The sequence below is a fragment of the Rhamphochromis sp. 'chilingali' genome (assembly GCF_963969265.1).
Source record: "Rhamphochromis sp. 'chilingali' genome assembly, chromosome: 12".
Taxonomy (NCBI): Eukaryota; Metazoa; Chordata; class Actinopteri; order Cichliformes; family Cichlidae; genus Rhamphochromis; species Rhamphochromis sp. 'chilingali'.
This window is the reverse complement of record NC_137939.1, coordinates 19,595,930-19,621,157: the sequence shown is the minus strand read 5'-3', so window position 1 is coordinate 19,621,157 and position 25,228 is coordinate 19,595,930. Positions and strand designations below refer to the sequence as shown.

Below are 25,228 nucleotides of genomic sequence, written 5' to 3'. Positions count from 1 at the left end.
TGTTGTTCCAACAGTCTTGGAGGGATCCATCCAATGTGGGTTAGTGTCAGACCGATAGCGGTGACTTTGTTTGTCAACTTCACCATTCACATAAAAGTTTGCCTCATCACTGAACAAAATCTTCTGCCTGAACTGAGGGTCCTGTTCCAGTTTTTGTTTTGCCCATTCTGCAAATTCTGGGGCCGATCTGGGTCATCCTCGTTGAGATGCTGCAGTAGCTGGAGTTGTAAGGTTGCCATTTGTGAGTAGCTAATATCCACAGAAGGGATGTTCGACTAATGCCACTCTCCAGTGACATGCGGCGAGTGCTACGCTGTGGGCTCTTGCTGAATGAAGCTAGGACAGCCACTGATGTTTCTTCATTAGTGACAGTTTTCTTGCTTCCACATTTTGGCAAATCCAACACTGAACCAGTTTCATGAAACTTAGCAAGCAGTTTGCTAACTGTAGTATGGGAGATGGGTGGTCTCGTAGGGTGTCTTGCATTGAAATCTGTTGCAATGACCCGGTTACTGCGTTCACCAGATATCAACACAATTTCGATCCGCTCCTCACGTGTTAACCTCTTCGACATGTCAATGGCTGTGAACAAAGAGAAACTTGTAAATAACTCATGAAAGAATAAAGTTACGTTGAAACCACGAGCACCATTGTTTTTCTTGTGACATTACCAATAAGTTTGATGTGTCACATGGCCCTCTTACTATTGAAAAAACAAAAGTTGTATCAAGATGGCCGACTTCTAAATGTAATTTATAGATAAAAACAAAAATATAGATCATCACCCCTAGTCTTATTTTCTGAGCAAGTAAATGCTTTTTAAAACATATTCCACTTTAAAAACACAAAAGCACTTTACACAGCTTGTATTTTAATAAAAGTAGTGACTGTGAAGACTCAACATTAGTGAGACTACAAGAGGGCATCCAACCATTGACAAGAATGTTAATTTCCAAAACAGAAAGGTTAACAAACCAGATTTTCTTTGACAAAAAAATTATTTTTTCCATGTTTATTTTTTTCTGTAAATGAGTCCTCGTGATGTGATGAAAAGTACAAAACGGAGAGGACAGACACGCACAAAACAATTCACAATTATCCGTTTAAACATATTTATGGATGAAGAACCTCTCCTGTACAAGTATATGAGGAATCACAATGTTATTTATCAGAATCTATAAAACAACCTTGTCCGTGGTTAAGATGCGACACCTGCTATGCAGACGGTGCTGGGGCTGTGTTCACTTCCCAAGTTCATAACAAATATCAAATAGGTACAATATGTTTAATGGAATCTATGATCACAAAAGCTGCAAGGGTCCCTTCTTGTGTGTAGTTTGTACGTTGAGTTCATCCAACTCTTCTGCTGTCTTTTATTGCTTCAGGAATCCTGCTCCAGCTGCTCTAATTCCTCTTGTAAGGCCTTTGCCCGACCCAGCTTCTCCAACTGATCCTTTGTTGGCTGTTTTATTTCCCCTGAGTCCACTTTCTGCTGCAACTCCTCAACCTGTCGCAGCTTCTTTTTTACGTTTTTGATCTTCTTAGCCTTTTCAGCCGCCGCTGCTGAAGAGTCAATGGAAGAAGCCGCAGAAACAGGCGCCGCCGTCTTGTTTGAAGACTTGTCGCTCTCTGAAATGGACACATTCTCGACAGCGTTGCTCACCGACTCCACGTCCGCATCTCCATCCTGGCCCTGCTGCTGCTGCTGTTTTCGTTTTTCCTTACGTTTCATGTTGCGTTTGGCAGACTTTGAGAGACCAGCTGTGTCACTGTCCCCACACCCGGGGATCTTCTGCTGCTGCTGTTGTGTTGGTTGTGCTGCATCAGTTGGGTTCAAACCAGGGGGCAGATCTGGTTTACTCTTAAAAAACTTGACATACTTGTTTTCATACCTAAAGCAAGAGAAATGCAATTTAAATAATAGTATATGAGTAATTTTTATTAACGATGCAGCCCTACAAATGCACAAAAAGAAAGTGTGTACACTGTAGGGAAAGAAGAAGGGCGCTTACACAGGGACTTCTTCCTGGGGCACATAACCGTCCTTCACTCGCCTCGGCTTCCTCCAGGTTCCATCAGGTCGCTGAGTAGCAGCAATGTATTTCCCTGAAGCGAAACAGGCAAAGCATTTTAGAGATGACATACACCTTTGTGCAGGAGTGACCTGAAAATGTCTACTGCTTCTATTCTCACTGGATATTTTCCATGTTTTCCCAGAAAGGCAACACTGATGATTTAAAAGAAAGACTTGGACAGTGTGAGATTCCTGCAGCCCCAAGGCCCCGACCAACTACATGTATTAACTGTGAATCTTACGTTAATACAGTGCTTTTTATGGATTTCCATACATTTTAGGCATTTTAAAACCCATAAAATGTGATACTAACATGTTCCTACTTTGCAAGATTATTTTAGCAAATCTCAAAAGTCCACCATAAACCAAGGAGCTAACTCTAACTTTAAAGGTCTCTAACAAATCCTTATGCTAAGAGAGGAAAATAAAGACATTTTCAGCTGCATTTACTTTTTCCCCAATTTGTGGACTCTAAATTGGTTTGCATTGTTCGGTTCAGTTCAAAGTTACATACCAAACTTTGGACAGCTTAATACAAATAAGCACACTGCAAGTCATTATATTTTTGAGTGCATGGAAAAAATGTTTCAAAAGGCACTAATACCACAAACAAAGCCAAGGTCTAAGCAGTGAACCATGAAGCCTAGTAAAAAAATAAACAGGTGACTTATAGCAATATACATTCCCTTTAATGTGTTTAATATGTGCATCCAAGACAACAACTTGATGTAGCTGAAAATAAAGAAAAGAACATTAACCAGTCAACTTAGTTTACAAGTATGTGCATAGAATACATTCTTCATGTCACATTGTGAACCACTTAAAAAGTTGTACACATATCAATCGAACGACCCCACAGTCACAGAAACTTCACACCAAAACACAACACATGCAGAATCATTACAGTGAGCAAGTGTGAAAGTGGCTTTACTGCAGATCATCTCAACAACAGTGCTAGAGTTTTCTTTAAATGCAGGGACATATTTAGTTTATTGCACACAGAGGTAAAACTTGTTTAAGGACTGTTATAAGGTTTACACACCACTAGATGTCACTGTGCTTGTTTGGAAAATAAGTGAATAACAAATCAAATTTATCTGCTTTTATTAATTCACAACTCTCCGTTATTTTTAACAATTGTACAGTCAAAAAATGTTTTTTATTTACTACAGATGTTCTTTGGATTAAATTACAGCCTCTAAACGGACTTAATACAGTGACAGTCTAAGACAACATCAGCTTAATTCACGGCATCAGCAGCGTTAGCTCTAGCTGTTGCGGCCACTAACAGATTATCCCTCTACACGGAATTTAAAGTCAAATATCCAGATGTTTTCCTAAGCACCATGGAAATGTGTGTCTGACACCTATAAGCGTTATGTTAAACGGTGATTTAACTCTAATAACTAAAAAGTGCGCCTGGAGTGTTTAGCAACACGCTAACTAGCTTTACGGAAGACTTAGCCATTTTTAGTTACTAGCATTAGCTAGCTGCAACATAGAAAACCTTCAGTTGGCGGTGTCGGGGAACTATAAACGATGAATGCTGCAAAGGCGAAAGACGGGCTATCTCTCCCCTGTAGCTGTAAGATTTAAAATGTAAGATACATTTTCTTTGAGACAAAGGTCTGGCACATGCATCAGCCTTACCAGATTCATCTGTCACATAGGGGGTTGCCATTTTGGTGTAGTGAGCTACTCCGCTCCCCTCGCTCTGGATTACTATCTATCGGTAATGGTGTACCCAAAGGTCCCCTCCTTTACCTCGCTCACTCACAGCACCACACTTACAGCTTTTTAAACATCTGCTTTAAAGTTATTTCGCCGCTCGATGTGTGCCCGATCATGACAGCACATGTGTATGGCTGTTAAAGAGGCTGGCGGGCGGTGCAAGGTAACACAACGAGCGTACCCTATTCTTCGACTTCGGAAATGACGACGTGGATTCTGGGTTGCCAGGTTTGGACAGTATGCGTATTGTTCTCACGTTAATAAAAAAATACAAAAAGAAAAGTCGTGTTAAATTTGTTAGTTCTTAAAAACCTCCCTTCTTTCTATTCCAAATGCTATTTTTTTCTTCTTTCTGTATTTTTTGGAAGTCTGTCCTTTGGAGATAAATCTAATCAGAATCAGAATCAGAAAGGGGTTTATTGCCAAATGTTGAGCAGGTTTACAACATTAGGAAATTGCTGCGGTGCTTCAGTGCAAACATAGTGTAATAAATAGCACTTAAATAGACATGAAAAAATAAAAGTAGGGATAAGAATTAAAAGTGCTACGTAGAAAGATATGTGCATGAGCTATACATGAGATATATACATGAGAATAAGAATTAAGAGTGCTACGTAGAAAGATATATACATGAGTGCAGGTGGTGATCAGTGCCAAACATGGAATGATGCAGTGACACAGCGTAGGGTCATGTGTTAGTGGTGGGAACAGTCATATGGTTATTGTTCATGTGTCCAACAGCAGAGGGGAAGAAATTGCTGTCAATATCAATTTGATTAAAAAAAAAACCTTCTCTATTTTCTCTCTATTGAACTAACAAAGATCCAGATTATACTTTCCAGTATGTACTCGTGCTGTTTTTTTGTTGCCCGATCTTGTACACTTAATCTTTTTTAAACCAAAAGAATAACTCATTTTGAAAAGCTGTTAAACGATAACAGATTGATATTACATTGATAGATTATTAAACATTTGTATGGCAGAGCTGCCATAAATTAGTCAATTGTTCACTTCGTTGATTAAAAGAAAAGTAATTTGCAATAGTTCTGAGTTATTTTCATGCAAAGTATAAAAATATTCATTTTCAGCACAAATACCATTTCACTATGTATTATTCTGTAACTGTTAGAGAGCCAGACACAATTGGAATTTATTAGCTCAGGTAACAATGAATTGCTTCATCCACTGATGGAAAGGACCCTGGATGTGCCTGTAAAACTTTTAATTATTCTTCTATTTATTTTGTTTACTATTTTATTATGTTGTTTTGACATAAGCCTGGGCATCAAGTGTAATTACAATGTACTGGGGGAAATTAGTCTGAAATATTTTAAAGTTTCACTTTGAATTTTGCACTTTTTCTTAAATGCATTGTTCTTAATTATTTTGAATAATAACCAAAAAATGCATGAGTTTATTCACTAATGCAGTTCCATGCAGCTGTAAAAAGAATTGCGGTAAAAAATAAAAAAATAAATTTTATATATATATATATATATATATATATATATATATATATATATATATATATATATATATATACTAAAACTAACCTAAAAACTAAATGTACTAGCGAAAAAGTAAACTCAATGAAACTATATATACTCATAAAATGAGTAAAGTTCAAACACAGGAAATGTGCGTTTGTTGACTCTACATGTGAGTTAACTACTAGTTAATACTTTTTTGTCTGACTGTAATATCAGGGTCTTTAGGGTCCACACGACTGCTCTGCATGTCGTGCAAGACACTCACGTTAACCTAACCCTACTAACTGCATGTATGTGGATAGGGGGGGGAGCTAGAGTACCCGAAGAAAGCATGCAGTCTACGCAGAAAGGCGCTTGGCACATGATGGATGGTGGAACTCAGGACCTTCTTGTTGTGAGGCAACAGTGCTAACCACCTCGCTAAATATAGATAATAACTCAGCATTTTTATTTACAAAGGAAATCCTACATAAAAAAGTAAAACCAAATATTCTTGTAGAACAAAAACTAAATTTAAGAAAGCTAGTCGATCTTGCAAAAAAAAAAAAAGCAAAGCGAAATAATACAAACAATCCTAACTACAGTAACTATGCTGTAGCACATTTCACATCCTGTTTGAATGTTATAAGGGGCGTTCTTTCAATCCAATCTGGCAACCCGAAGTAGTCTGGTCGAGGAAAATATTGCCCACAGCAAGACTACTTGGCATTAAAGACGGCTGGTGGTAGGAGCTGCGGACACTCGTTTCCAGAAGCTACTGTTCACTTGCTGCCGCCAACAAGTACGTATTCGTGATTTTTAGATCATATTTTTGTGCTATTAGACTGAAAAAACATGCTTTAACAGCAGCGGAGTATTTAACGCTAAAGTTAAGCAGCCGAGTGATGGCTAGACTTACAGCACAAACCCGACTAATAAAAGCCAAGCGGTCTGCTAGCTGCGCGCTAACGTTAGCCAAAGCGGCATCCAGAGGACCCTCCAGAGAGGGGTTGTTTGTCTGATGTGCTGTATTTAGCTATGCATACATTCTCCGTGTTTTTTGGGGAGCTAATTTAATGCGACAGAGATTTTTTTTGCGGTCAGCGAGGCAGAGCCTTGCAGAGATGCTATAAACGTTAGGTAATGTTAGCACGCTAACGGTAACGTAACCTCCGGACTTCAGCCAAATACGTGCAGTGAGCTGCTCTCTGATGAAAGACTGGACCGAGACCCCCATTGTGCAAGTTGCTTTCAGTCAAGAGTTTGCAAAAATGCGTAGATAGTCATTAAAAGCGAACAAATAAAACAGTGACATTACATAACAGGCTGAATTGAGCGGATCGTTCCGCTACAATAAACGCGAAGTTCGGGGTTTTTTTTATGGCCGATCTTTGTCGTGAAGGTCCTTTCACAAAAGATTGGGATGTTTTTGGGGGTTGTGGGGAAGCCTTTCCGCTTCTGTAGCGATCCTTATTACTCAGGCTTTGAGCTGGAATATAATGCAAGATGCTAGTTAAGATGCAGCAACGGATGAGGGGGTATTTATATCTCTCTCCCTGATTAGCCAGCTACACTTAACGTCTTATAATTAAAGGAGGTAGTCTAGGTTTTCTAGTCATGCCCGACAGGTTTAATTAACTGTGAACCTAGCGATCACTGGCTTCTCTGGCAGCAATTCAACAGAGATTAAATTACAGCAAAGAAGAAAAAATAAAAAATAAAAAAACAAAACTACCTGGTGATTGGATTGTGTGTGTGTTGTTTATCAGTGCTTTTCCTCTTAAATCTGCCACACACGCATGTACCTTCCTTGAAGCCCAAACTTTTTTACGTCATGAGTGCTGTGTTGGCATTTTCTTCTTAATGGCATCACTCAACAGGAGTGCACCTGGCATTCTTGAACGCTGGAGAACCATCCCTCTTGATAAACACAGTACATCTCGGTGCCTTTGCATGAGTGGCTTGTGCAGTGTCACTTGTTGATCGTGCGTGTATATGTGAGTTTGACGTCTGTAAAGGTGTGGTGGAACTGGGACTATGGCATGCCAAGTCCTAATCAAGAGGGTGTTGGCTTCTACAGCCTTTTAAGTTTCCGTTTCTGGTGAACCAGGATCAGAAAGGGAAACCTATAAGCTACAAATAGCTGGTCCATAAAACTGGATCCAGACTACTGGAGGTCTGACTGAAGCAATTTTAAGGCTAGAGTGGGCATAATTAAATAAAGTTCACATAAAGCAGCAGTGAGACGGGCAAGAGAATGTGTCTGCTATATTGATTACTAAGCATGATGACTGTAAAATTTCCAAGAGTGTAATAGGGATTTGCAGATGCTTTTTTTTTCCCCCCACAATGAAGAAATTGCAAAATTGTACTTTCGGTAGTTTTTGTCTAAATTAAGAACCCATGTCATTATACCAAAACCAAACCTTATGTAATTTCTGACATCACCGACTCTTATTCTTCCTGTTTAATTTCCAGTAAAGAAAATAAGTTGTAAAAGTGTCCAAAGGTATTTTAAAAAAGAAAAGGAGAAAAAAGTCATTTTAGACTTCAGACCCAGTGTAGCCGTCATAGAGACTGCCAGAAAACTTAGAATATTCAAAGTAGTTTTAAATCACACACACAATTTTTTTTTTTTTTTTTTTTAAATACACTTTCAGATATTTGCACACAGTTGTCACCAGCCCAATCAAACGCTGCACACTGCAACACCATTGCCAGCACAGCATTATCACCCACCACTCCTGTAGACAACCGAGAAAAAGGAAATACCCCTAAAAATGTGTTAATCTGAAACCCTGCTAAACTTTTCTTCCCAACTATATGCAGCTTTTCTGCCAAGGACAATATGAACTGCAGATTTTTTTTTATTTATTTATTTATTTTTCTTGAGGACTCTCCGCCAGACAGACAATATATTGAAATCTGTTTTTCATTCATATTTCATAGCCAGAGGAAATGGATTTAGTTTGCATTCTTTTTTTTTTTTTTTTTCTTTTTTTTTTCTCAAATCATCGAAAAGGGAATGGTGGTATCTGCATTTTTACTTGGTACAGCATGACCACAGTTGGGGTTTTCTTTTTTTTCTTTTTTTTTCTTTTTTTTAAATTTCTTTTTTTAATGTATTTTATTATTCCTACATTTAGATACTGACACGAAACCACTTCTTTATCACTAGTTCTGAGTTGTTCTTTTTCTTTCATTCCACAGATTTAGTGAGGGTAGAGAAAAGGGGAAAACTTAAATCTTTGACTGAATGGTGACGGTCTGGATCTGAACCTTGTTCTTCCAACCCTTCTGCCAGCTCTGAGCTTCATTGAGCTCTTCCCTACCGAAAGCAACTCCAACTGAAAGTTTTGTCACATTTGGACCTGTTAGCTCTGCATCAGCTTGAATATATTTGAAGGAGTATACACTGTAGAAAATAAACAGCAGAGATTTTCTTGGATACTTCTGTGTGACAACATGGCAAAGAAAAACAGCCAAAAAGGTAAGGGTTAAGACAAAATATGTAATGTAATTTATTGTAAAGTACTTGGAAAGTTCTTGATTTAATCACATATCTTTATAGTTTTCTTCCAAGGAACCAGACTTTGTTATTTATTTTAAAGTGGTTTTCAGGAATAGCTCTCCAGGTTTTCTGAAGGTCTTTCAAACTTTTTCTTTGGACAATGACTGCTTTTTCACCCGTTTTCAGTTAAGTCTTTCTACCTGACAATTTTCAGAGGAATGATGTGTTTGTTTTTCAAGCCACTTAACACTGTCATATGAATCAAGCATTAAAAGGTGCTTATCTGAAAGGAGGAACCAGTGTTGTGTCCACATATACCAGAAAAGGTTTGCAAAGAACCAATTTTATATTGCATCTTTAGGAACTTTTTTTTACTAGCAGCCTGTTGCAAAAGCACATCATTTGTTCCCATTGTTTAGTTCAGTCCTTGAAAAATGCCAAGGATAACACATTTAAGATGTTTTTTTTCACCACCGAGGTGATTTTGTGCTATTAGCTTAAACCTTGGCATATCTCAGGAGTGTTCTTCTTTTAAAATATATATATATTTTTTTTGAAAATGAGGAAACTTGAGAAGCAGATGTCAAAAGAACTGGGAGGCATTAAAAAAAATCTATCTACAGCAGATGAACAGTGTCAACGACAGAAATGGTCTCAGTAAAAGGGTGGCTGTTAAGAAGCCATTCTTAAGGAAGGAAAATGGCAGAGAAACAGCTGATGTATAGCAAATTACACGTCTTATAGACTGATGAATTCAAATTTGAAAGTTTTGGTTCAAATAATCATCATTAGCCATCTGTAAAACACAATTGAGGTTCTGTAACGTTTTGGGGCTACATTTCAGCCAGTGGTGTTGGGGACCTTTTCAAAATTGGACTTACGAATGCAGAAAAGTACAATCAGTTTTTGAAACGTCATACGATGCCGTCTGGAAAGCATCTGATTGGTAGTAGCTTCATTCTTCAGCAACACAATGATCAAAGATGTTGTTAATGCTGTAAAAAGGATACCTGGATACAAAAACAACCCCAGACCTCAACATTATTGAAGCAGTGTGGAATCTATTTGATAGAGAATTGATCACAACATCCAGACAAGAGCTTTGTCTTTCATGAAGCCTGGAGAACTATTCCTGAAGATGACTTAAAAAAACAAAAACAAACCTTCTCTAAAAGAGTTCAGACTGTGTTACACAATAAAGGTGGTCATGCTAGTGCTGACTTTCTCTCAATACGATATAGCCTTTATACTGCATTTCCATGTACCCGTTTCAACGAATTGCTATGTCCATTTCCCTAGCAAAAGGGACACGAAGGATGGTGCAATACTTTTGCACAATACTGTATCTCTATATGGTGCACAAGAATTGAGTTACAGATGGGTCACAGCAATAAATTATTCAACAAATAAATGTATGCATGATTGTTTTCAGCTAGAATCTAATGGAGTTGTCCTGAAAGTACGTGCAGATGGCTGTACTTTTACAGCGAATTGGAGCTGTGGATATTTACAGTGACATTAACCTACTTCCATGCATGAGAAAAACAACTTTTACAAGGGCTCAGCAGTTTCCTCCCTCTTGTGTCTTTCAATGGCTAGAGATTAACTGTGGACTTCACTCTGACTCTTCGCATTCAGCTGAAGGCCTTTTGTTTATCATTTTAAAGATTAGTGTCATCTGACCTTACAGGAAGAGATCTCATTTTACCTTGACTCAGCTGCTTGTCTCAGTGAGCCAGATTTATTCTCCTCCTGCTAGAAGAAACTCTGAAGTTTTTCCTTCTTGAAAGAATGTCTTTTTGGATGCTATCATTGGTTATTAGTCATTAAAATGAGATCCGTGTTCCAGACAGTTCAGGCACAGATGTGATGAAGTCTTCTTTTTTCTTTTTTTTAAGCGCTTCCTTTGTGCTTGTATCTGAAGTAGTTGTGCTTACATGCTTAAATAACACATCGTTCCACCTCCACAGTCCTGTGAGGCTGGCATCTTCATTTTTCATATTTGTTTATTTGCATACAGGAAGCAAAATCTATTTTCTCAATTTCATATGTAAATATTTTGTTTTTTATCATGTAGATTAACATGTCACGTCACATGTCTGTTTCACAATAATAATTCTGCTGCTGTAACCTGATTAGTATATTTATAAAGGTGGCCAGCAACTTTGTTTTTTTGTTTTTTTTTGTTTTTGTTTTTTCCCAGGAAATCTCTAAAGATGTCTGCTGGTGGTTTTGTTTTGCAAATGATGCTCTACAGAGGTTTGCAAGTACAATTGAAGGGTTAAATGGACAATGCAGTTGAGTTTCTACTATATTTTTCCAGATACATCCGGAGTGGTGTTTGATACCCGTTCAAAAATGGTCATGTCCCAGGGTGGAACGGCTGAGAGGATGAAGGAGAAGGTAAGAAATTTACACACTCCTCAGGAGTAGTGCTGCAATTTTCTTTCTTTCTTTTTTTCCTTTTTGTTTCTTTTTCTTTTTTTTTTTGGAGGCCTTAATCTGAAACATCAAATTGCAAAATATTTGTTCTCATTTGTGGATATGGCTGTAGATGGAATTAAGATTAGAATGAAATTATAGAAGAATCACAAAATACATTCAAGAGATTACACGAGGTTTTAAATTGCTGAAATTGCGTCTTTTTTTTCTTTCTTCAGCAAAAATCGGCACAATAATTGAACACAGTTATGAGCTTTATATTAATTTAAAGATAATGTACACTGCATAAAAGCTCAACTGAAACAAAATGCAAATACCTGAGTAAACAGATATCTGTAGACCTGCATGTGAGTCAGTGCTATGAGCTTGACGTCACTGTCTTGCAGTAGATCAAAAATAGCATGTCAGCATTGATAAATAGAACTGATAACATTGGAGGCACGATTTTGATGGATTGTACTATCTCAAACTAGTTCTCTATTCCCATCTCTAACCATTGGATTCTTATCTGCTGCCAAAGTTGGACGCTTCTAAAGCTTGACATTCAGTTTCATTTACTGTGAGATGTGTACAGCAGGTTCCTGGAAAGTAGCTTTTTGGCGACAGTAAACATGAGAGGGCAAATTGTCAGAGCATGATTTATGTTGAAGTAGAGCAAAAATCAGATTCACCAGCTTAACAGATATCTTATCTTGAAAAATGAGAGCTATATAGGTATGTATCACTTAATCCCATGCCAGGAAGCATCTTTAAAGCTGTTAAACTATAATTTAACAGTTCTGGGGAGTTTTATATAGGATCCCAAAAATTATTTTACATTTTTGTTAAATTAAATGGTGAAAAGCAAAAATATTTCATTAAAGCGTCCGATAGATACACTCACTGGCCACTTGGTAGTCCCTACTTTAATTCTTTGTGGTATTGGTTCAGCAAGGTGCTGGAAACATTCCTTACAGGTTTTGGTCCATATCAGCATGATGGCATCAGACAGATTCTGGTGTTTGTTTAGATTTAGATCCATGATTGCGTTATGCTGACTGTGGAGGCTTTTTGAGTGCAGTGAACTAATTGTCACGTTGAAGAAACCAGTTTCAGATGATTTCAGGAACCATTCACCACACTTCTCCTAAGTCACCTTTCTTCCTCATTCTGATGCTCAGCTTAAACTTCAACAGGTTGTCTTGACCTTGTCTACATGCATCATATGCTTGTCTGATTATATAGTTGCATTAACAGTCGAATTTTCGAACCAGTCGAACAGTTGTATTGACTAAAGTTGCCATGGAGTGTCATTCTTTCACTGACCAAAATGAAAGCTTTGTATATTTCTACATTAATAGTGTATTATTAAGAGTATGCATTCATGTCCTACAGCCACTTCTTACTTAAAGTGTATTTTCAGTAAATGTTTGAGGGCCCTTATGCTTGTCAGTGCTAATGTTCACCATGCTTCACAGATCAGTGCTGTCAGGGCGGTTGTCCCCAACAAAAGCAACAATGAGATTGTGCTGGTGTTACAGCATTTTGAGAACTGCGTCGATAAGGCCGTGCAGGCTTTTTTAGAAGGTATGAGGACACCAAATCTCTGAAAGTTACTGTGATGTTGTGTGACTGGATATTTCTGTAAAAGTGAATTTGTAATTTGGTATTTAATGGAGCTTACTTCACTCACTCCACAAGTAGAGTTGTGTTTACATACACAGGTCGTGGGCATGAATTTCACTGTAATTCTGTGCCTTTAATGATTTCTTTGAACTGTCCTGTAATTACAGTGTACATGTTAACATGTACACTGAACTTTTTTTTTTTTTTTTTTTTTTTGTCTTTAACCTTAAATTGTTTTCACCATCATGCCTGCCATGCTTTGCATTCTGTAGTTGCGTATCATTTGCATGCCTTTGGTTTGGCAGGTTTAATTATAGCAAAGGAGCGTTGTGTCTCTACGTCAGACTACTCTTTTGTTTCCTTAGTTAGCCGTGTCTAAACAACGCCTCGAGGCATTCATATGTTCAGATGGTATTACAAGATTTTCAATCTGCCATGTGTTAGCGTGTACCTTCGTCATCATTGTTTGGTTTACACCGCAGGCAGTGCAGCTGAGATCCTGAAGGAGTGGAATGTCACTGGAAAAAAGAAGGTGAGAACCACAAAGCCTACGTCTTAAACATCTCTTTGTTGAGTTGGCATATTTATGTCACTGTTTCTTAGTAAAAGATTTAGTTTCAAATCATTGATGACATTTTAATCTGCTCTCATTGGTTCTAAAATGCATGGATTTGTTTAGTAAATTCTTCTGCCAAAAGCTTAATTTTCATTTAAATCAAAGCTTTCTCTTTTCTGCATGCACTGAATTAGTTGATATCACTGCACTGATACTAAAAAGATGATAAAAAAAAAAAAAAGAAGGCTAACACTGATATCCTACTGTTCAGCCCAAGAAGAAAAAGAAGCCCAAACCTCAGCCAGAAGCCCCAGCAGAACCTGCTCCACCTGAGGCCACATCGCCCGAAGAGGGCAAGGACGAGCTGAATGGCTTTCATGCCAACGGCTCAGTAATGGACGGAGAGTCTCTTGATTCGCTGAGTGAACACTTGGACTCTGCCTCCCTGGATGCAGCCGAGCTGGACTCTGAACCTGCTACATCCGAAACCACCGGTAAATGCAACTGTTCGGCTAAAATGTGATGGATGGATAGAGTAATTTATGGCCATGCAAATTGCTGCTCTTACAACCTGAACCTTATTTGACCCTTTAAAGTAAATCTGTTCCTGGACAAATATTTTTGTTATATGACTTAACTGCAGGAAGGTTACCTTAAGTGAGCCAAGGACACAGTGTGAAAGTCTCATTAGATTTTTATCAATGAAACTTAGATTAGAGCAGAGCCTGTTGCTACATGCTGGTAAAGAGTTATTTATTACTTAACTTGAAGAAATTAATTTGGTGTTATCTATTCAAAATCAAAGTTCAGTGGGGAAGTGTGTACTTGTAATCTTAGTGGTTTAAAAATGTCCTCCTGAAATGTGTGACTAGGCAGTTTTTTTGTGGGGGGAGTTAACTTTTAAAGTGAACCACATGGTCTGCTGACTTAGCCTGAGTGGGCAACTTGCTATTTTATTTTATTTATGATTTAGCCACAAGCTCTTCAGGCCCATTTGACTGTTTCCGTGTGCTGGTCGTTGGTACAAATGCAAATAAATCTTAAAGAGAGAATTCTTAATCAAATTATATCCAGAGGTCTTTCAGTGTGCTTTGGTGAATGCCATCCCTCATTTCCCTTCATAAGAGTTGCATGCAACCAAAGCATGCTCAAATGCTGTCAGAAACCAGTGCAGCAAGTGCTACAAGCGTACTACAAATAGAAAATACCAAGAACCTTGTCCCTAATAGATTCTGCTTCTTCACATGAGGGTAGTTTTATAATTATTTACTTTGTGTCCTGACAAGTACTTTGTTTTCTCACAGGTGCAGAAGCAGAAAGTCAAGGTAGTGCTCCAAGTCCCACCTCTCAGCCAGGAGGAAGAAATCACCAGGCTCCCAGAGGCAATAAGTCACGACAAAGGCCAAACTCAAATTCACATCATCCCCCTGCCTCATTAGCATCTAACACAGATGAGCAAGGATCATCAGGAGTAAAGAAGATGGGTTAGACATGGCTCTTATTTCCAGAAGCCCATTTTATTCTATCCATATTGTTTCTTTGTGCCTCACAACCAAGGGCAAAGGTAACATGAAAACAAATGTGTCATAGCCCCAAAACTCTTGCTTAACTTTTCCTTATTCTCTCCTTCTCAGCTTCCAACATTGATCGCTCTGTGAAGGACCTGCAGAGATGTACTGCATCACTGACTCGCTACAGGATGGTGGTCAAGGAGGAGATGGACTCCTCAGTAAAGAGGATGAAGCAGACATTTGCTGAACTACAGAGCTGGTATGGGAATTCATTTTAAATCTGCCTGTTGTCATACAGTTGATGTTGAAGTAAAATTGTTTTTTCATTTAACAATCAAAAAGTATATTGATATTATATTGACAATATTCTGTGCTGTTAATAGTATATTTATAAACACTACTTCCAAATAACATAAAATCATAAAGCTAGTCTGCAGGTCTCTACAGATGTCTCAGGTAGTTTGATCTAAAATTAATGTCTGAAGTTGTAAAAACACTGCTTTTAATTTTGTGTGAACTTCTTTAAACTTTGTCTTGCTAAACAGGACCCACAGTGGGGTTTTTTGTTGTTTTTTTTTTTTTTAAAGTAAGTGAGTAGAAACAAATCAGGAAATAATTGTCACTCCTGTGACAGTGTCAACAAGCCTCTATATTCGTAAGACAACCCTGAAATAATTTAGAATCTTTGAGTCTAAATAGACCGTGACGAGAGATGCATTAAGAAGAAAATTGTTTCAGAAAAGCAAAGAAGAATGTAAAAATAGATCTTTGTTCCAATTTGATTTCTCAGATTTGTGTTGCATGTTCACTAAAGCAGTTCAGACATTATTGCATTTTTATAGGTGCTGCTCAGTTACCTTTGTCCTTCTTGGTGGTGCAACTTTGCATAATAGTAAAAGAGGTCCATGTGTTGAACCTTGGATTGCTTTCATAGAGCCTCTGGTGTGTGCAGAAAAAAAGACTGATTTAGAACACTTTATTAAAGATAATAACAAACTAAATATTTTACATATTATTTCATTGTAGTAATTTGTCTTTAATCCCTGGATTTACACTTGCAGTTGAATTTTTTTTTTTTTTTTTTTTTTCACATTAGGCATACAGTTCATGTTAACTGGATTTACAAACCAGTTTAATTGTCCAGTTTTAGTGGTTTGTCTACTTTAGGGTGTTCTTTAAATGGCTTACAAACTTCATAGGTACTGCTGGTCTGAGCAAGAAGAAAAATCCATGCCCGTTAAGCCCCTAATAATTCATCTGGATAAGATGACTGTCGTGATCATTCTCATGAGACTTTAGTAAATGCTGAAGTAGCTGGCAGTAGATTATGAGCTCACTAATAACTAATTGGTTGAAGATTATCTGGGTTTAGTCCAAGCTGGCAATTACAGAGTATCGTCTACAAAACCTCAGGTTATTAGGTCTAACTCGGCAAAGCAAAAAGATTAACTGAAACATTTGCACGTTGATAAAGTGTATTCCTTATAAATTCTCATAGAGCGCAGCCATTGTTCATCTTTCAAAAGCTGAAACCTGATGCTGTGGTTGACTGTGAGGATATCCATTCAGCTCCACTCTTGGCTCCAGACCACTGCTGCCACTGACTTATAAAACTTTTAACAGTTATTCACTTTTACAAAGATAAAAGACAGATCGGTTTGTTATTGTTCAACACCTACAACTCTTAAGAGGCTCTTACTTCAATTCCGTGCCTAAGACTTCCACTTCTGTGAAACACTCATGAAAAAAATTTTTGTTTTATTGTCAGTAAACTAGAAGATTGTATTGAGGCAGCCGGTACAAAAGCAGGTAGTTGGTTATTGTCGAAAATGGATGATAAGCACCGCTGTGTCGTATTTCAGCTTTTTAGAAAGAAAAGCTACATTGTGGCTTTCTTTTATTTGTAATCTGTGAACAACCATCAGCTGAGAAACAAAACTGAAGCGGTATAATTAGATTTACAAGTGTGGACAAGAATTTTAATTTCCATATTTGCTTTGTGCGTTTTATTATGAGTAATGATGATACCATCTATCATCATTACTCAGACACTCAAAGTTTGCCATGGGTGTAGTCTAATTCTCGTTAGTATCTCACAGCAACCTTTGAGGCATACAAGATGGCCATCTACGTAACGGCTGACTCTGTAATGCTACAGAGAACGGAGCGAGATGTCCTGAGTGTAAAGCTCAAACTCCAGTAAATGTGTTATCCCATCAAGACTGAAGCGTTTATGCCAGCAGTTGTGTTCTCAGGTTCGGGTTATTTGTTGTCTAGCAAGATTACTCAGTCATGAACAGATTTACATGGATATTTTCTCAGAGGTGGAGCTTTGTCCAGTTTAGAAGTAATCAACTTTTGGAGTCTGGATCCAGGAATTTTGGAAACTATTCTTCACCATGAGAGGAGTCAAAATTGTGCATTTCCTTTGGTGTCTCTATAAATGTATGCTGAATTAAAGTGATAAAAATAATCATTATTGATGTTCTTAAAATATTAAACTAATCAATATTCCAATATCCTTCTGGCTTAATTTGTGCATGGTGTGGAGGAATTTTCAGCCTTGGCAGAAGTCTGCTGTCCCCAGTGGTCTTATTGTTTAATCATATTGGTATTTTGCTGCAATATTAGTGCAAAGTCGGCATGCACAATCTTGTTTTAGAGAAGATTCTAGAAAGTTTACCCTCTTTTCTTTATTTTTCTAGTTTAATGGACAGAGAGGTGACTCTGCTGGCAGAAATGGACAAAGTGAAAGCTGATGCCAGTAAGTATTGTATTTTCCAGTATGCTTGTCACATACCACCCTGCAGCTGCTTGTGTTCTTCTCATGATATGATCACCTGACTCAAAGGCCCCAAGACTCTGACCTAAATCACTTCTGGAGGTTGTAAAAGAAATCTTATGGAACAGCAAGTCCCAGTTTCTTCTAAACTGCAGTGTTGCCTTAAGGTCCTGATACACCTAGAGCGTGCGTACGTGCGTGCGTGCGTGTGTACGTACAATGTAGGCCTCATATTTGTACAACTAGGCCATTCTCTCTTATTCTGTCCTCTCAGTGTAGAGTGTTGTGTGTTCCAGGCCTGGAAAAAGTGAATAGTGTCAGGTGTCAAGGGAGACTCAATGCTGTCTTTGTGCAAGGCGTGTGGTGAATTGAGAGAAAAGCAAAGAAACTCTAGTCCTCATCCGATGTTACAAAAGCCAGGTTTTCTCAAAAGTTACTTTACTCTAAGAATCTCTTCCTTCAGGAGAAAGTGATACAACTGATAATATATATGTATATTTATTTTAGATTATATGTTTCAAATAGAGAAAAAAATAAGTATTTGTTAAACCTCTTTCCTGGCTGTGGGACTGTATCAGTAGTGCTAAGGACCAGTGGGTACTTCAGATGTCCTCTTTAAGATTAGTCTGAGTGGGACATGTCATGTGCTTGTTGAAAACACAGGTGTATGATTGTTGCTTTTACAGCCGTGATTGGACACTAAGGAAGGAGAGGAAAAGACTTGTATCAATTGACTAAGTAGCGAGAGCAAGCTAGAAAGGATTGGGAAAGGTTAAAGTGATTAAGGATAGAGATTGAAATGTGCTAACAAGTGAGCAGACTATGTTGAGAAGATGGAAGGACTTTGAAGACCTTCTGAATGAAGAAAATGACAGAGGAGGCTGGATGGAGGAAAGTTGGGTAAGGGAGTTCAGATGAGAATGAAGTGAGGACAGCCAAGAAGATGATGATGAGTGGAAAGAAAGCTGGATCAGGCAATATACCTGTGGAGGCATGGAGATATTTAGGAGAAAGGGGCTATGGAGTTAGTAGATGATGATGATATTAGTAGTAGTAGTATTAAGTAGGTTAACAGAATCTTGGAGAGTGAGAGCATGCCTGAGGAATGGAACTGTACTGGTACTGATTTTCAAGAACAAGGGTGATGTGCAGAACAGTAATAACTACAGAGGGATAAAACTGGTGAGCCATACCACAGAGATGTGGGAAGGAATTTTTGAAGCTAGATTAAGTAGGCTAGTGACAATTAACAAGGAGCAGTATGGCTTCATCCTGAGAAAGGCCAGTGCAGATGCAATGTTTGCACTGTCTTTTTGGATCTAAAGAAAGCTGGTGAGGTGGAGGTGGAAGAGAGCCTGGAGAGGTGTGGGTATGTGTTTTCAGCCTATGCTTTGGAGAAAAGAGAAATGAAAGTTATTAGATGTAGTTAAGATACAATGAGCAGAGGTGGACAAGTTTAAGTACCTGTACTAGTCATTCAAAGCAATGAACAGGGTGGACTGGATGGAGTAGGTGGAGAAGAATGTCAGAGGTGATTTGTGACAGAAGTATAGCAGAAAGTGAAGGAGAATGTTAACAAGATGGTAGTGAACACCTGCTGATAGCACTAACCAGTGGCAGCGTGTAAGATTTTCACTGATGGTGACCACCAGGTTGGGCAGATTGAGCAGTTTAGAGAGAAAATTAGAAAAGCAAGGCTAAGATAGTTTAAGCATGTTCAGAGGAGGGATAATAGATATATTGGGGGGGAAAGGATGTTCAATGTGGAGCTGCCAAACAATAGAAAAAGAGACTGTACTGAGAAATTTTGTGTTTGGTGAAGATATGAAGAGATGACATGTCTTCAGAGGTATGTTATTTTTCTCACAGAAGAGAATGCTGGGGGTGGGATGTGCGCAGATGGTCCGTTGTGGTGACCGATAAAGGGAACAGTTGATCAAATAAGAAGCTGTATTAGTGCAGAAGCTCAGAGATTTAGACCAGCGTTTATGTAGAGTGAGTGGAGATGCGAGTGGTGACGCCTATTGTTAAAGACAGTATTGCAGGTGAATACTGCCATACCTCAGCACCAGTATGAATGGAGTCAGGGTTGTGGTGAGGTCACAGTTGGCAGCCATCATAATGGGCCCTCAACTGAAATCTTTGTCATTTTCTTTGAACTGGGGACCAATTGCATATTTCTGCAGGGCAACCCATTATTCTAGTTTGAGCTTCATATTTTGTTCTTTGATTCTAGTAGAGCAGCTTTGGATGAGTCATTGTTCATTATCATCCCTTTTGTCTTATACTGGGCCCTGGTGCTGTCTCTCAGGTTATCATTACCTGAAACAACCTGTTTTAGTTCCCATCCCTTCCTCTTTAAGATGCTGTTCTTTTGATTGGCTGCATTTCACAAACTGACGGAGTGATGAGTATTTAGATGAAACTGAAAGATTACGAGACCTCTTTATTTTAAACTTAAGCAAAAGAAGAGGGTCGATTTTGAATGTATTTTTACTTTTTAAAGAAAGGAAATTCTGTCTTGTCTTTGCTTCCTAACACACAGGACAGTTTGTCTTTAAGAGAAGGCACAGTTTTTAAAGTAGTGGGTGGCCTCAGACTTATTTTGTCTGCCAAATTTCCAAATTGGCTGCTGGACGTGTCTCACAGTGAGCGCTAATGCAGCCAACTTTGGACTGACTAACTGAAATGTTCCTCCTAATTTAAAGTTTAGAGTTTAACAGCTCAGAATCACTTTAGGTGCAGCTCTGTTTTTAAACTTTTGCTTAAATGTGTGGAAGACATAATACAGGCAGACATTTGACTGCATAATAAAAACCCTCCTTAAATTCTTTCACATCTGTTCATATTTTTGCTGCTACGTTTCAGTGATGATCTTGGACGCTCGGCAGAAGAGAGCCGAGGAGCTCCGGCGGCTGACAGATAAGTCGGCATCCATGTCAGAGGAGCAGCTGACTGAACTGCGTGCAGACATCAAGGTACCTGCACAGCACAGCTGCTCCACTTTGATGCTGTCTTTCAGCATCAAAGTGGTGTTTTATTTCATAACCGACTGAATGGGAAATTGGTGTTTATTTTTAATTAATCTACAACTCAAGGCAGATTCTCCTACTTATGCTTACAAAAGTAGAGATGAAAACAACAAATTTTGAGACACAACGTGGGTGGGTTTTTTCCCTGACTTTTATTTATTTATGTTTTTATTTGCAGCACTTTGTGAGCGAGCGTAAATACGATGAGGACCTTGGAAAAGCTCTAAGATTTACATTTGATCTTGAACCGCTGAAGACGAGCATTGCAGGGTTTGGATCAGGTACAGTATCAAAGTCATCTCATTTATTTCTCTTACTGACCTGTGTTCAGCTATGCCTCACGCTCGACTGGGACACACCTTTCCTTAAATCACAAAATACAAGACCAGCAGGCTAGAAATGACTAAAGCAGTAATTATTATGATATGGCAAGCATGCAGTACTGAATGAGCAGAGCGCTATTTTTATGGTTGGAAACTATAGTGGAGCAATAAGGAAGCTTTGATAATATTGTTAGCAGCTCTGTTTATTAATTAACCTCTGAAGAGGAGGATGTCAAGTTGGCTGTTATGAGGGAGAAAGAGGTTTGTTCGTGTTCTTTTTTTCTTTCTTGGTCTCTGCATACTCGGACCAGTCTGCAGAAGCTGCTGTCCCATCATGTCAGACATTTGGTTTATTTGTATTTTGACCGTGACTGTGCTAATCAGAGCACTCTTTAAGCAGTCTTATCTGACTCTAAAATCTTAACCCAAAAATTGTGATTTCATGCTATTTAAGGTTCTGAGAATGCCTCTAATGTAGATCTGTCTAAAACAAGTTTTTAACACTTTATTTTATGCAATTAGCACACTTTTTTTCTGCTTGGTGAGAAAGGTTGCTTGGTTTACCATTTTTGACCATAGCCTATATTTAACAGAGGGACGTAGACACCATGACTTCACGTACAGGTTTTGGATTTCACCTTTTGAAGACTCAACTTGGTGTTTTTGCTACTGCCGTGTTTTGTGCTGTCAGAATTTGCCATATTTAGACCATTGGTACAGTGTTAAGTTGTCACCTTAGAGCCCAGTCACACAGGCCTGTGCAAGACCAGATGGTGACCACCTGACAACCTCTGGTAACTAGGAAACGTATTGCCTAACTTGCTGGCAAGTGGTTGCTGTTGGTGGGTGAAATTAGTCAGAAAGAGGTGCTGCACTGAAACCACCTTGTGACCACTTTGGTTGCTAGCAGTTTGTTGCAGTTTCACTGTGCAAATTGCAGTTTTTTGTAATTTGTATAACGTCTGTAAAATGCTCTACAACTACTCACCAAGTGGTAGTGAAACTTTAAGAAGTGCAACAGCTGAATGTTCTCCCCAGAGAAAAGCAAAGGTTTCTCCTTATGAAACGTCTAGTTTGGAGATAAGGCAAAACTTTTACTTTGAAGGTGAATGCTGCTGTTTCTTTAATCACATTGCACTTTTTCCAAGTTTTACTACAGCTCAGTGAAAAGTTTACAGCGTTTGCAGACAAGCTGGAAATCCATCATGGCAATCTACTAGCAACCGAAATCATAGTAACCAGATTTCTGGTGAAGCCTCCTCTTTGCAACTGTTTTCACCAATTGGTAACCACTCTCTAATTTGTTAAGAATGCACTTTTCTTTCCCTAGTAAGCAGTGGTCACTTGGGGTCACTGACCATTCATGCCTCTGTGACTGATGACTAAGGCTTGTAAAAGCTTTGTTAACAAGTTGTATTCATAAACTGTACAAGTGCAATGCACTGGGACAGATCATTCATGATGTTCGATGTTCATTAGTGTTACAGAAATATAAATACTAGAATTTCACTCACCAAAATTAAGGCATAAACTTGTGGGAGGGTTTTTTTTTTGTTTTTTTTTTTTAAAAACCTCACAGCAAGCCATATTAATAATTAGATAAGGCATTAAAGTACTCCAAAAAACAAACACAGTGGAGTGGTCCAGTTCAGTGACTGTCACTGGCATAGGTGAGGCCTATTAGCTGCAATTTCCTGTTTTAAGACACACCTGTAAATGTAAGTCTCAACAGTTAGGAAAAAAATGAGTCACTTTAAATATCTTTTCAAAAGGAAAACTATTAATAGATCCCAAATAGTTTCTATAACAGGGTGTAAATGTGTTTTTTGATGCTGCCATTGACTTAGTTTTAAGTAACCATTAGAGGAAATGTAGATTTTGGCACTTCTGCATTTGCTTCATCTTTGAGCCCCAGAGGTTTCCGCTGAGTGTTGACTCACTATGTCGATTTTCTCACAGTTTACCACCCACGTACAGGCTACTCAAACCGATCCCGCTGTAGCTCCACATCATCTTCTGTCGCCAGCCCCACCCTGCCAGAGACGCCTGCTCCTACCCAGATCCAGAGCAACCACCCAAGTGAAACCCGTCCTCCACCAGCCAAACAGGTCAGCTGGAAAGCTGTAGTTTGTCAGACATTAGACCAAATGCTGGTTTACTTCACTGACAAACTTTAAACTCTCCCCCTCAGATTTTCCAAGGAAACAGGCGTACCTTCCACGGACAAGGTTATCACACAGGTGGTCAGCGGTATAACGGTGGTTCCTACAATGACAGGAACGCTGGTCGTGCAAACCACCGCCATCAGAATGATGGTGCCTCCTCTGGGCCTACATCACAGCACTCTAACAACTCAAGAGGTCCCTCGCATTCCTCCACATCCTCTCACAACCAAGACCGACCCTCTCACAATGGGCTTCCCCAAAGGGTTCCACGAACACATGGTCCTTGACATTTAAAAAAAAACAAAAAATCACAAGCTCAATCAAACCCATCAACTAACCCTTGAACTCCTCCTTCTCTCCACATACCCTTCCCCAACCCTTCACCTCCTCCCCACCTACTAACTCCTTTTAATGAAGAATAGAATACAAGTTTACATATTTCTGTCAGTTGAGCTGTAGTGCCGCCTCGCCACATCAATCAATTCATCCTTCAAACTTGAAAAGCGCTCACTGTTCTATAATCGCTCTTCCTCTTTCTTTTCTCGCTCCTGATGACGGTTAACAGTTTCTATCTTTAGGTCCCTTTTGAGAGATCTTACTGTCATGCTATTGTCAGTCTCTGATATTAGTTTTAGCAGTTAAAGCAGACTGCCAGAGACTGACATGATTACCTGCAACAATTTGTGCACTATTGAAGTTGAACTCTTAGTACTTTTTCTATTTTTACTGTGGCTTTGTCAGCTCTCTGATTCGAACCTCAGATCTTATTATTCTGCTTGTCTCCCAGAACCATTTCAATGCCTTCACCACGGAAAGCGTTGTGAAAGTGTAAAAGCAGTTCTAGCATTAGCTGGGACTTCTGAAGAGTAGACATGCAATCAACACTACAAACTGTCATTAATCATTGCAAGGTAAAGAAAAAAGAGACATATCAAACTGTAATCCAGAGCTTTTTGTACGGCTGCTACAAACTGTAGGGAACTTGTTAACGCTAGGACTTGGCTGTATTAAGAGTAACACTGTGGACACAGATGGTTACCCTTTTGAAAGGAGTAGTTTAACATTTGTCAGTGCGCTTTCCCTCACTCTTTGCTCTGAGTTGCATAAGTAGATTAACACACGTGTACACTAAATATGAATCTGGCAGCTGATTAGATTAGCTTGGTGTGAAGGCTGCAGAAGGAGAGTAACTGCGTTGGCTGTCTTAATGTGGCAAACTGCACCTCTAAATTCACTAATTCACACAATCTTTTCTGGGGTTTTGCACAAAACTGGGATTTTTCTGGGGGGTTAAGTTTGAGGCTAGCTGTTACTCATTTCTGGCTTTAATGCTGAACTGATTGGCTGCTGCTTGTAGTTCCTTATTTAATGTAAGCACAAGTGTGTTATCTACCTCCTCATCTGACTGCATGGAGGTGATAAGTGCCTATCCCAGTGTCAAATGTCAAACTACTCCTTTTTAATATTGCCTAAGGCAGTGATGTATCGCCCTCCCACTGGCCGCCGGAGTTATCATGTGTGCTGTTTTTTGTTTTTTTCTTAGCTAGCTGTCCATTGTTTTATAACAAAGAGGGCTCATTACCTTTTGTAGAATAATGTTAAATATGTAAAAACTCTCAACAAAGGAAAAGTCCTTTGTGGTGCACATGCTTTTTCATAGTTCTGAACATTTATTCACAGGCCGTTTGTTCTTTGTGTTTTTCTTGTTATATGCACACGAATGGCATATTAATGTCGTGCTTGCCTTTAGTCACAGACTTCACATTTGCCTTTCTAGAAACATGGATGTCTGCATCATGATGGCTTTGTAAACAGACGGTACTCATAGAGCAGATATGTGATTTATGAATATGTGCAAAAACAAAGTGTAGGATCTATTCTTCCCCTTCTCCTGCCTGACTGATATAGATATCAGCCATTCACTGATTTATGGATATTGGCATGTATGCTGTGTGATACAGAAACTCTTTTTTTTTTTTTTTTTTTTTTTTTAAAACAACATAATGCAGAAAAAAGATGCTTGGGGT

At 38.7% G+C, this 25,228-nt stretch overlaps 2 protein-coding genes across 3 annotated transcripts; one reads left to right on the top strand and one right to left on the bottom strand.

Annotated features, from left to right (window-relative positions):
- Positions 1-997: 997 nt before the first annotated feature.
- On the bottom strand, positions 998-3,985 carry pym1 (PYM homolog 1, exon junction complex associated factor). The gene is made up of 3 exons (XM_080899124.1): positions 3,725-3,985; positions 2,013-2,106; positions 998-1,892 (listed from the first exon to the last, which is right to left on the bottom strand). Exons 1-3 carry the CDS (start codon positions 3,753-3,755, stop codon positions 1,382-1,384), a joined length of 636 nt encoding a protein of 211 aa, XP_080755250.1. The 5' UTR covers positions 3,756-3,985; the 3' UTR covers positions 998-1,381.
- A 1,700-nt stretch (positions 3,986-5,685) lies between these two features.
- On the top strand, positions 5,686-25,200 carry spats2 (spermatogenesis associated serine rich 2). Of its 2 annotated transcripts, XM_080899524.1 has the most exons (13): positions 5,686-6,076; positions 8,485-8,764; positions 11,109-11,188; positions 12,685-12,793; positions 13,315-13,364; positions 13,660-13,882; positions 14,693-14,872; positions 15,023-15,158; positions 17,605-17,663; positions 20,550-20,659; positions 20,892-20,994; positions 22,996-23,144; positions 23,228-25,200. In XM_080899524.1, exons 2-13 carry the CDS (start codon positions 8,740-8,742, stop codon positions 23,486-23,488), a joined length of 1,485 nt encoding a protein of 494 aa, XP_080755650.1. In that variant the 5' UTR covers positions 5,686-6,076; positions 8,485-8,739; the 3' UTR covers positions 23,489-25,200. The 2 variants fall into 2 exon arrangements, with proteins under 2 accessions (XP_080755650.1, XP_080755651.1); XM_080899525.1 differs by lacking the exon at positions 8,485-8,764 and having other exon boundaries at positions 5,983-6,076.
- Positions 25,201-25,228: the final 28 nt, after the last annotated feature.